This window comes from Apis mellifera, linkage group LG7, assembly GCF_003254395.2.
Source record: "Apis mellifera strain DH4 linkage group LG7, Amel_HAv3.1, whole genome shotgun sequence".
Lineage (NCBI taxonomy): Eukaryota > Metazoa > Arthropoda > Insecta > Hymenoptera > Apidae > Apis > Apis mellifera.
In genome coordinates, this window is record NC_037644.1 from 8062131 (window position 1) to 8075275 (window position 13145).

The 13145-nt window shown below is 27.2% G+C and overlaps 1 protein-coding gene across 7 annotated transcripts in view; it reads right to left on the minus strand.

Annotated features, from left to right (window-relative positions):
* LOC100576528 overlaps positions 1-13145 on the minus strand; it is a 107040-nt gene that overhangs the window by 44551 nt on the left and 49344 nt on the right. For all 7 annotated transcript variants that reach the window (XM_026441995.1, XM_026441991.1, XM_026441990.1 and 4 more), the window contains one exon: positions 8383-8631. In XM_026441995.1, coding sequence (XP_026297780.1) covers positions 8383-8631 — 249 coding nt within the window. The remainder of the gene's footprint in view (positions 1-8382; positions 8632-13145) is intronic.

Sequence of the window (13145 nt, forward strand, 5' to 3'; positions counted from 1 at the left end):
TAATGAAATAAATTTTAATGGTGGAAAAAATGTGTAAAAAATAATAATAAAAATATATATATAAGTAATTTTTATTTGACAAATAATATGATGAATTAAATAATGGATTTTAGAATATATTAAAATATATTGAGATATTGTAATATTGGATTTAAAAATTAATGAATATAATAAAATAATATTATTCTTCGTTGATGATGGATTTTATGTTCTCATTTTTATTTCAGACGATTATATACGAAATATTCTCACAAATTAAAATTTTTCTTCTTCGATTTATATTTTAATGCTCAGAGAATAAAATTTGTTTCATTTTTTCGTATACTTATATATCCTTCATCGTGTTATCACATTTAATTTTTATTTTAATCGTATAAGATGAAGTTTTCATTGTATGTTTGAAAATCATGTTTTTCGAAAATTAGGATGAAATGAGTGAGAAATTTTCATCGATGATGAATTTTAATTTAAAATATTCAAATGTATCGAGTTTCATATCCCAATTTTCTCTTCCAGCTTGTTGTTACAATAAAATCAAAAACGAAATTTTCAAAAGTTGCAAGATTTAATTTTGAACTTTTAATAACGAAATGTTTCTTTTCCTGACTGAAATAAATTTTAAGAAAGCATAATAATTAAAAGAATTCATCGTTGATTTTCGAGTTTATTTCGAATATTTTGGTTTTTAAAAATATTCCATCAAGCTTTTGTTCCGGGATAATCTAAATAATTAAACGGAATTAAATGGGACGAAGAACGATCAATAATCTTAAACAGAAAGTTTACGACCTATTTCGAATTGGCACGATCATCTGTGCTGATCTGTGAGAAAGAGAAGAACCTGCAGAAATTTAACCACTGTTGTTCTCCCTGTCACCATATCATCCTTGCTTGGCAGACTTTCATTTTTTAAACACTGATTGCATTCGATTCTTTTCAATCAACATGACTTCCAAGAAATAAGATTTCTTACTAAAACGAAAATTATCCACTCGAAAATTTTGAAAATTTCCATTTCGATTTTCTATCGATCGATAATTAATAGCAATAATGTCTCTTAATATCTACAATTTAATTATACGATTAAATTTAATAATATAAAACAGAGAATTTTATAATAATTTTGAAGTGAAATTCATGTGCGTTTGCTTTCTTTGAACGAAGATATCGAGTCGATGATTCAATATCGAATGAATCACAATCGATAAATTTCTCAGGTATGTGCCTCATTAACTGAAAATAGATTGAAAGCATCGTAATGACGACACAAGCTGGAAGTCATTCAAGTCCTAGCTATTCTTAACCATATCTAAACAATAATCTCGAAATATTGTATTGTACGATTGATCTTCTAAGCTTTTATACATTTACTTTTTTTTTTTTTTTTTAAATTATCCGATTATTTGTCACTTTACAACGAGACTCAAGGGTAAAAAGTTTCTTCTGGAATGCCATTTATTATAATATTTTCTCCTCAGTTTTCTATTTACAATTATTCTTTATATATATATTCTACTTGGTGGATTCAAAATTATTCCAAGTGGAATGCATTTCATTCAGCAGAGAACTAGTTTCATAATTGAAATTTTAAAAGTGGAATATTTATCTTTGTATTTACAATCTCAACTTTCGTCGCAATAATTTTTCCCAATAAATTCTATCAACATATTATCGAATATTATATTATTCTTCATTAATTTTCGAATCTAGAAATTAAATATTCAAGATTTCAAAATCCTGAAAAGAGTTTATTTTTTCAAAGAGAAATACTTTCTATTCGAATATCAATAAATTTCTTTAAATTCATTTTTTACATTTGGCTCGAGAAATTAAACATTAAATAATAACTGGATTAAAATAAATCCAATTAGATTCATATATATACACACTTTATCTACGTTTCAAGAATTTTCTCAATCGTGACCCGGATTATACATTATTATTCAAATTTATCGAATCGTGAGTTTCACAATGGAAATGAAAAAAAAAATAGAAAGAGATATCGAAGAGCGTTATCGAAGATTCTTTCGAAAGTTCACAGACCCGCTATCACATCGAGGAATTAAAAGAAAAAAAGAGGAACGTTACGACCTTCGATCTCGATAAATCAACCGTTAAACGTGCGAATCCTCGTACAATTCAGATAAATTGTCCCGATGGGTGAAACATACCTCTAACGTTAGAATTCCAATCTGCCGGTGGTGCCACTCCAAATTATTGGATTATTGATACACATGCAGGATATTCTGGTATCGATGGACAGAGATAAAGTTGGTCGTGGCGAGAATGGAATCAAATTGTTCGATTTGAGGTTATGTTTCCTTTTTTCTTTTTTTTGAGAAAATAATCAAAGTGAGCGAATTAATTTTATATTTGTGTATCTATAACCTATATATATTTATACTGTGTGTTAACAATAAAGTCTAAATTCTATTATTTTATATATTATATTATTATTTTTTATTATATATATATATTATATTATAATATTATTATATTATATTATTATTTTATTCTATTCGATATTCTGAATTCAATATTTTTCCACAATGTGCAGGCAAAGATTGGAGAAACGAAATGATATGTCGATTTGAGGTTATGTAATTTAATTCTTCTAACATTTACCATCGATTAAACAAAGTTTGGATTACGGACGATATTTGTTTATTGGAATAGGAATATTTCGTATATCTCTCAATTAAAACTTGTCAATTTCGTATAACTTTCGAAAAAAAAAAAAAAACCACATCCAATGTTTTCGAAACGAGGCACAAAAATAAATATCATATGCTCTCGAAAATTCGACATGAGAGAAAGTGTCAAATGCAATAGAGCCGTCTCGTGTTTCTTGTCATATTGATGCTTTCCAAAGCTTTTTTTTCTTTTTTTTTTTTATTTTCCAGCTGCATCGGTTAGGTTAGGTTAGGTTAGGTTAGGTCGAGTAGGCTAGGTCATGTTCTCGAGAAATTCGTGCAACCTGCTGCCTCGTTTTTCACTCCGCCTTTGAAATTTTTAAATTCACCAGAAACACTCTGTCTCGAATATTCAACGTTGCCTCTCTCTACGAATCTAAGAAATTTATCCACAGATAGATTAATTGGTAGATCGAAAATTATTCTTCACTTCTTCAATCAATATTGCATTTTTTTTTAGATTATTTTTGAAAAATTGGAAAACAAGGATAATTGTAATTGCTTGATCAAATTTTCTTATTTAAATCTTTTTTAAAATAATCATAGAAAGTGTCAAAGAAGCAACGATTAATAAGAATTTAATGAAATAAAAGTTTTGTCACGGTATGAAAAGCATTAAATTTCTGATATTGAAAAATTGGATAAATAATTTGGCTTAAAATTTTTCTTTTATTCTTCCAAAGGGAGGAAAAAATAATTAAATTTCTTCTCAATAACAAACATAAATTATTCAATTTTTAAATTTGCTTAATATGAATATTGTTCAGACAAGCTACTTTTATGCCTTACTCGTTTTACCTCGAATATAATTCAAGAAGTACGTGATATTTCTCATAGCCTCTTCACGTCTCTTCGATCTTCCACGTATCCCCAAAGTGTGTACAGGATGTTAATACATTCGTGGAACAATATTCTGAGAGAAATTTCGTGCCGCTTCATCTAATGCAAACTTCAATTGTGCATGACTCAATAAACAAGCATTGACATTTTTGCATATCGACCTTTCGACCTCCGGAATACAGAGCTTTCAAACGTAATAAATACATTAACGTGTAAACATATATATATAAGAATATCGAATTATAAATTATAACCTCTTCTTGATTGATTAAAATTCGCATTGTTATGAAAATTATATACGAATCTTATTATTTGATCTCTCCGACTGGTGAAGGTAAAATATTCCTTCCAATTTAAATAAACCGCCATGTATTATGTACCTCCAGTTTCAATGAACCTGGCTAAATATAGTGACAGCAATGAATAATTTAATCTAGATCTAACATTGCCTGTCCTTAGCTTCCAATTAAATAGAATAGATTGGCTTACTTGAAAACGTAAATCGATCTTGGAATTATTTTCACTTCACAATTTCTCCTATATTTATATATTTTTATTTTTGCGTGTAATCAATTTACATTTATACGATAAATATGAGTGTGATCACACTTTGATATTCGCTTTTTTATTCGCAGCAGAATATTAAAAAGATGTACGAATATTTGTAATTTGTAACTTGTACACCATTAATTTTCGAAAATGATAAAATTGGACAGAGATATAATTTTAATCTTGACGAATGAAATAAAAGGACGTGTTTTAATTAAATTCTTTTAACGTGGAAACGTTTCCATTCAATTTTGAAAATTAATTAAAATTAAGTGAAATCGTCAGTTATGTAAAATTAAAAATGCGTTATCGGTGACCTCAATCGGTACTTTTACAAAACGAAACAAATTCATAACGAAAATATATAAAGGTATACATTATTCTTATTAAAACCACATTTTAATAATCCTTCCTTTTATATATCACGAGACATCATTCATCGACACTTGATATATATTTTAATAATATATAAATAAATAAATATATATAAAATAAATATTATTATATAATAAATATTATATAAATATTATTTATATATAATATTATATAAATAATATATATAAATAGTAATAAATAATATCATCGATGCAGTAATATATTAAAAAAATTCATAATTTATCGATTTCTTTCAAATCGTAGATCGAACCGTTTCAGAAATACGATATATTTTTTCAAAGATGGCGGCGGATACGATACGGGACCCTCACGAAAATCCAGATTATATAGTGGACAACACAACAAGATGGTGGAAACACGTCCGACTGACCAATAATTTGATAGACTCGTATTAGCCTGAATTCCGACAATCCAGTTAGCTACCCTAACCCTGATCCAGCCTCGTCCTGAATTTAAAGCAATTGACGCGAACTGGAACACGCTGTGATAAACTAACGTTTCCGATAGGCTTCCTAAGAACAGGTCGAACCAACCCATCCTATGGAAAACTGTGCAATGCCCGCAGGCAATGACTCGGTCGGTAAATAATCGAAATTCGAGATTTCTTTATCTACTCTCTTTCTATCTCTTTCGAGTCGATAATTCCGGATTAAAATAAATAAAATTCGAAGAAAAGAGACAGATGAAAGAAAGATTTACGGATAAAGAAGAACGTAGAGAGAAATTTTGTTTGAAAATTTTATCTGATTGATTATTATTAAGAATTGCGTTTACGGGATTAAAAATATTTTCACTCACGTTGAAATGAGCTTATTGTTAGTTTTACGTTTTTTATTTTTATCGAATTGAATAGCGGAATATTCTAGCGCAGGATAAGATTTTTACGAACAGGAATGGAGCTTAAACGAAGATTTACCTTTAAATGTCACAAATGTATTATACTTTTAATGTTTTCTGCTTTTTTTCTTATATATGTACGTAGATTAATAAAATTTATGTAAAAAGTTTTCCTTTTATTTTTTAAAAAATAATGATGTTTTATTTTTATATGAATTTAAAAATCAGTATAGGTTAAGTAATTATAGCAATAAATCAATTGATATTTTATATAACTTGTGGAAATTTATATTTTAAGCAAAAAATATAAAGAGTATCGAGATTGAATATTTTCGAAACGATTGTATATCAATCTTCTATCGATAATTTATTGATAACAAATGATGCACAATGTTGCTTATGATATAAAATATAAAAATTATAAAAATAATTTTTGATTGTCAATCTTTCAATTGTCAAAATTTTAATGACATCATGATATCATAATTGCAATTTTATAAGATTGTTTAAACTCTAATTAAATTAAGAATTACTTAAAACTGATATTTGATGTATTTAAAAAATTTAATTCAATCTTAAATAATCTTGAACAAAAGAAAACAAAAAAACATCATTTTACTAAAATTTAGACAAGTTACAAAAAGAAAATATTTAAGACGACATCGTAGAAGCAGAGAATATTATTTTGATTTTTCTTTCTTTATTTTATATCCCTTTATTTATTATTATTTTTATTTAATTTGATATCACGAAATTAAATCCATAATTTCATTCGATGAATCCAAATATATATATATGTGTTAACTTTTATAATTTTATATCAATACAATAATTAATTTAATTAAATCATTTTCAATCAACTCTCCTTGTTTTAAGAAATGATAAAAGTAAAACTCTCTTATACAACTGTCCAATATATAAATATATATACATATATCATTCTGAGAATGCTGAATTTTATAAATAAATATCAGAATCGTTCAAAGTTCATTTCTCTTACTTCCCTCTGAACTTTGTACAACAAATGTCAACCCAAGTTATACGAACACATTATTGTTTCCCGCTCAAATCGTCCGATTCATATTTGATATTCGAGAGTAAACGAAACACGGGGAATAATAATGGAAGATTACGTACTCGCGTGGCAAAATTTTCCTATTTTTCTTCTAAAAATGTTTGTCCAAGAATCAGGGAAGAATATGAAGATAATTTGCGTTTAAATGGTTTCTGCTTCGAAACGGATCGTTCGACGACGACGACATAACACGAACGAGGAGAACGAAAGGTGAGGTATGAATTTTTAATTCCACGATAAGCCCCATACGTGGAAAGCGGAATTATTGCGACTTGTGTAATTAAAAAAATGAAAAAAAATCTGAAAGGAGGAAATACAAAATTCTACTTCGATTTTCGCAAACACGAAACGAAACTAAAAAATAAAATTTTTAATTTTATGATCAAAAAGATCAAAATGATCGAATGGTGAGAAATTTAATCACGTTTTGATACAAATAACATAAAAAAAAATGTTATTCTTTTAAAAAATATTTTTGGATAATATTATGCAGATTTCTATAAACGAAAGCTATTAGAAAAATATCGTAAAGAAATTCTTTTTTATAATAGGAAAAATTAAATAATCGATACTAATATTTCCATCAGATTCTTTTCAAAGAAATTCACTTTTTTTTCTCTTTTTATCACAGATAAAAAATTTTTGTTAATCGGAAAGAAATAGAAAAGGAATCTTTGAATAACGATTAATTGATTAAAGGAATGTTATTTGAACAGATTATTTATTGATAAATACACAATGAATTTATGATTCAAAAAAATTTACGATTCTTCCTTTTCTCGATTAGAAAGGTGATAAAACTTTCAGTTTTTTAATCACCACCTCGAGTCTGAATTTATTTGGTGGGTAAACAGATCATGTCAGTTAAATTATGGAACGTGTTAAAATTTGTCGTGGCAAGTGTATGACGAATAACTCGAGTAGCAAAACTTTTGATACCACATGTACTTTAATCAGGTCACCAGATTTCTATACCTTCTCTTTTCGTCTTCTTTAGAAACTGCATACACACACACACACACATAAATATACACACATATATATAGCACACTCCTCTTGAATATTTTCTGCAAATCTAGACATCAGCATTTCTCGCAGCAAACTAACCGATGTTATGCCGTTAATATTCGAATATGATTCAAGATTCAAGATTCTTGCATCGAGCAGTTTTTGCTTGAAAAGAAGCGCTCGTGTAACGATTTTTAAGAATCGAGATCTATCTGGAATTAAAATAATCACTCCTTAATTACGTTTCTTGTGTTTCACTATTTTATTCCTCAGTGATTGAAGAGTAATTGAACACAGAGTGTAATATAAATGTGTATATTATTTGCACGTGGTGCAAAGAATTAGTTATTTATCACGTTTCCTTTGCTTAATATTTATTCGTTGCAATTTCTTCTCCAATTTAGAAAATTCCTTAAAAATAATGCAATAAACGTATCTCGAAAGAAAATGTATCAATTTTGAAAAATTTTTTCGATAAAAAAAATCTTCCTCAATCAAACTTTTTACTTGTAATTATTTGCACGTGGTGCAAAGAATTAGTTATTTATCACTTTTTCCTTTGCTTGATACTTGTTCGTCGCAATTTCTTCTCCAATTTAAAAAATTCTTCTAAAAATAATGCAATAAACGTATCTCGAAAGAAAATGTATCAATTTTGAAAAATTTTTTCGATAAAAAAAATCTTCCTCAATCAAACTTTTTACTTGTATTCTTGTAATCCATTATGATCCACAAAACGAAATATTATTCTTGATAATGCAATTTATTAATCGAATCTCCATAATCTGAAAACTTTTGCAGCCGACTGTAATTTAAGCTTCATTTTCTTTCTCTTCATTCAAAACTATCCTCTACCTTCTATTTTATTTATCTCGTAACATTTTTTTTAAAATGTGCTTTTCTAAAGTAAATAGTCAAATTCATCCACTCGAAAAAAAAAAACAAATTTTTTGACACGCGAGAAAAAAAATAATCTCGACTCACCAAGCATCTTGACACCTTGGACAGGACTAACGGGGTAAAAATCGCCGTGGAGGGGGCAATGGAAGCCGACCCTGCGCTCCCTTCTTCTCGCCCTTCTGGTGAGCATGCAGAGTAGCACGCCCAGGGCGAGCATAAGGGCGCCCACGACTATACAAATAGGTCCAAGGATCCGCGAATTTCCTGTGAACGCGATCCTAGCAGCGTACGAGTCCTTGTCCTCGTCCTCCCCTGGGCCACGATACGACGCAGCTGAAACAAGCGAGGGAACATTATTTTTAAAACATTATTTTTATTTGAGAATTTAAGAATTTGGTTTTTCTTTTTTTTTTTTTTTTATTATTAATTTTTTCTCTCTTAAATTTATTAAATTAGATTGCAGATAATTGCACGATGATGGAATTTTTAAGAAGGATTCTAGCAGCACTATTTTGGTTTTCTTTTCTTCTTCTTCTTCTTCTTCGTCCCATTGTCTTCCTTCTCCTCCTCGCCATTTTCGACCGTCTTATTAATGTTTCAAATTTAATCTAGCCGGAGTGCTCGCGGCTAAGTTCACGCTTCCGTGGACGGCTGCGTTATATTATCCATCGTTGTTGTGTAGGTGTGTAGGTGTGTGTAACGGGTACAGGTGTGAGAGGTTATGTCAAAGAGGGAAAGGGAGAGAAATACGATTTTTCATTTGAAGATAAGTGGATTTTCTAACTTGATGAGATATATAGGAATGGAAAGTTTGGAAATTTTTGGAAGTATGGTGGAAGAGGAAGCTTTGACAAAGTTTTCTTGGTGTGTTAAGGTGTTGCAGGTGGAGAAAATATTAATATGAGATTATGAATTGTAATAATGATGATTTAATTTATAATTTTGTATTCAAGTAGTTGAGATAATAATTGAAAATGAATTAGATATTAAAATAATTCATAGTTTTGAAAATATTTCAGTTTTCAAGCTTAAATGATTATTGTCATAATAAATTGAAAACATAAATGTATGGTCTCAGGATTGTCAATAAAGTGTTCCAAATGTTGGTCGAGAAAATATTAATATGAGATTATAAATTATAATAATAATAATTTAATTTATAATTTTTTATTCAAGTAGTTGAGATAATAATTGAAAATGAATTAGATATTAAAATAATTCATAGTTTTGAAAATATTTCAGTTTTCAGGCTTACGTGATTGTTGTAATAGTAAATTGAAAACTAATTTTTACATAAATATGTGGTCTCAGGATTGTCAATAAAGTGTTCCAAATATTGGTCGAGAAAATATTAATATGAGATTATGAATTGTAATAATGATAATTTAATTTATAATTTTGTATTCAAGTAGTTGAGATAATAATTGAAAATGAATTAGATTATTAAAATAATTCATAAAAATTTCGAAAATATTTTGAGTTAAGTAAGTTTTCAGACTTAGGTGATTATTGTAATAATAAATTGAAAATTAATTTTTACATAGGATATGTCAAGATTGTCAATAAAATGTTCCAAATGTTGGTCGAGAAAATATTAATATGAGATTATGAATTGTAATAATAATAATTTAATTTATAATTTTGTATTCAAGTAGTTGAGATAATAATTGAAAATGAATTAGATATTAAAATAATTCATACTTTTGAAAATATTTCAGTTTTCAAGCTTAGGTGATTGTTGTAATAATAAATTAAAAACTAATTTTTACATAGGGTGTAGTGTCAGGATTGTCAATAAAGTATTCCAAGTATTGGTTATTTACTTTTGTTGAAAAGAATAATTGAAATATTTTAAATATCAAATTTACATATACAAAATATTATTTTAAATAATTATATCTTAAAAATTTATTTAAAATTCAAATATATTTGTTCATCATTACAAATCTTTCATTTCAATAATTTTCAATATTGTTTACTTTTTTGAATACTGTATTCAATAAATCATGAATCATTCAAATAATATTTTTTATTCAAATTAAAGACAAAAATGAATGCATCTTTTATTAAATATACATAATATTTACATATTTATTAGTATCCAAAGTTTTTTTAATAAGCTTAAATTTAAAAATAAAAAAAAATGGAAAAATTTATAATGATAATCGAATCACGAAGTCACGACTTTTATTTTTTTTTTATACTTCATGATAAGTGCATGTACAAAGAATTTATATATTCTCATAAATCATTATTGAAAATTTCATCAAACGAAAAATCTAACATTTTCATGCATTCACATTAAATCTTATCGTACAATGAATTATTGATTTTTTTAAAAGAATAACCATGACAATTGTCGTTTCACAATTAACATTGTAAATTTAAAAAAATTTATTCCGATCATTGTAAATAAAAAGCAATCTTGTCTTTTGTATTTTAAAAAAAAAAAAATCTATCGTTTGCAAGAGCGTAAACACGCGATATATTCAAGTATTCTTTAAAGTACAATGGAATATCGATTATCGTCGATTATTCGAAGTTTGATTATTCAAATGACGGACTATCTGAACACGAGATAAGAAAAATGGTGTTTAAACAACCATTCAAACTATCGAGCAATATTTACATTACGAAAAAAAATTAAATTTTTCGAGGAATTTAAAAATTTTCTTTGAAATTAATCTTTAAACTTGTTTTGAAAAAAATCTATTTTTCAAAATAAAATTAAATTAATAATAATATTCGAAATGAATTATTTATTATTTCATTTTAACGAAAAAATAACATTATTGCTTGTTCAATTTTTCATTCTATGATATTCTCTGATCTCATTCGATAAACAAAATAAATATTATGTTATTATTTTCTTCTAAACAATTTTCCAATATTTACTTTATCACAATTAACATTATTTAAAATAATTAATATTTCTAATAATAATAAATTATTGTTTGAAATGAAAAACTTTTTTGTAATTTCTTTAATTATACATATATTTCCCTTACGTAATTCTCACAGGAAACACGTATGATCGTAATTCCCACGAGAATCTCAATTTCCATTAAGATTAGATTTTCCTCGAAATAAAACTCGAAAAATAAAGATTATATTTTCCGCGAGATTTAAAATCGCAAGTACGTAAACAAAAGAAAACGTTAGCTGTTGTAGATAAAATCTCTGGATGGAGCCGCCATTCCATCCCAGTTTAATTGGTTTATTGTTTAAGGTTAGGTTAAGTTTAAGTTCAGACTTGCACTCGGTAAACCAGCGGTGAATCCACCATCTTTCGAGCCAGAAGAAGAAGCTCTGAAAATCGTTGGAAATAAGGATTTGTTGCAACTGAAAATTTTCTTTCACGCTTTCACACCTTTTCCCCCGTTTAACCGGAATATACGACGTTGTAGATGTTGCAGAAGGATGCTTGGAACGAGAAATCATAGAGTATCAAGCTCGAGGCGAGAATAAAATGGAAAAATTCTTATTCGAGAGAGACTGGATACAGGATGAGCTCGGCTGCGTTCAATACGACTTGACTTGATACGCTGTATCTATTTATATTATCGGGCAACTTATTATATTTTCTTGTAACAGGATACAGAGATCCGAGAGATTAGCAATAGGAATCATTTAATTCAATTCCGCTTATTTTCTTCTTTTTTTTTTTAATAATAAAAATAATAAGTTTGTTTGTTTATGAATGGTTGAAGGATAAAAAAAAATTTTACAAATGTACATGTAATAAATGTATATATCTGCACATCATTATTTACTTGATATAATTTAGTAAATATTTGTATATACAACTATATTTGATATTGTAAAAATGAAATTTATAAGTTTGATAAAGAAGAATGTGCAATCAGATACTAAAAAAATTTTATATAATGTATTATTAAGGGAATATGGAATTATATTTATTTAAGAAATTGCTATTTCAATTCTTTTAACTGTCAATCGACACTAGCGCCACGTAACTATTACTAATAATCAATATACTTATACATTTATTTATTTCTTCAATTTTTCTTTTTCTTTTTTTAATAGTTGAATTATTGTAGTTTTCTTGATTAAAATTTTCATTCTTTAAGGATTTCAAGTGATCAAGTGTGCTTTTCAATATAAAAATTCTTTTTTGAAATAACAACTTGTATTAGGCAAACAGTTTTTTTTATCTTTTATTATCTATACTATACTTCAATACACATCATGTACATAAAAATATTCTGAATATGCGAAGCTAAAGTTTAATCAGTTGTTAAAATATTTTTGTGCCAAAAATTTTTATCATCATATTTACTATATGATTTAACATACCTTAGAATCAAAATATCTTTGCTGTTGATTCTTTTCTCAAAAATATTGCACAATTCCAACAAATAATTCCAACATAATCTTCCCTACAAATTACTTCTTTACACTTGAAAAATTATCCATCAGAGATGATAAAAAGCAAGTATTACAAAAAGAAAAGCATTTCTGTCATTCATTGACAATCTACTCAAACATTTAAGCTCCCAATCTAAGAAAAATTATTAGATTGCTGGAAGAAGAAGAAGAAATTATTATTTATTAAGAAATATTATTATAATTATTATAAAATATTATTATTTGTAAGAAATTATTATTTCTTCTGAATTGTAAAGTAATTGTTCTCTACATTTTTCTTTTTCCATGGAAAAGTGGAAGGAGTGGAAGAAAACAGGAATACTTTCTTTCCATCTAGAAGACATTCTGTCGAAACACACCGATTGCTCTTGGAAACGTATTGCACGTGTGGAAAAGTGTGTGGGAGAGTTTCGAAGGAACTTTCTTGCGAGCAAGTCGCGGAGAAAGTCATTCTTCTA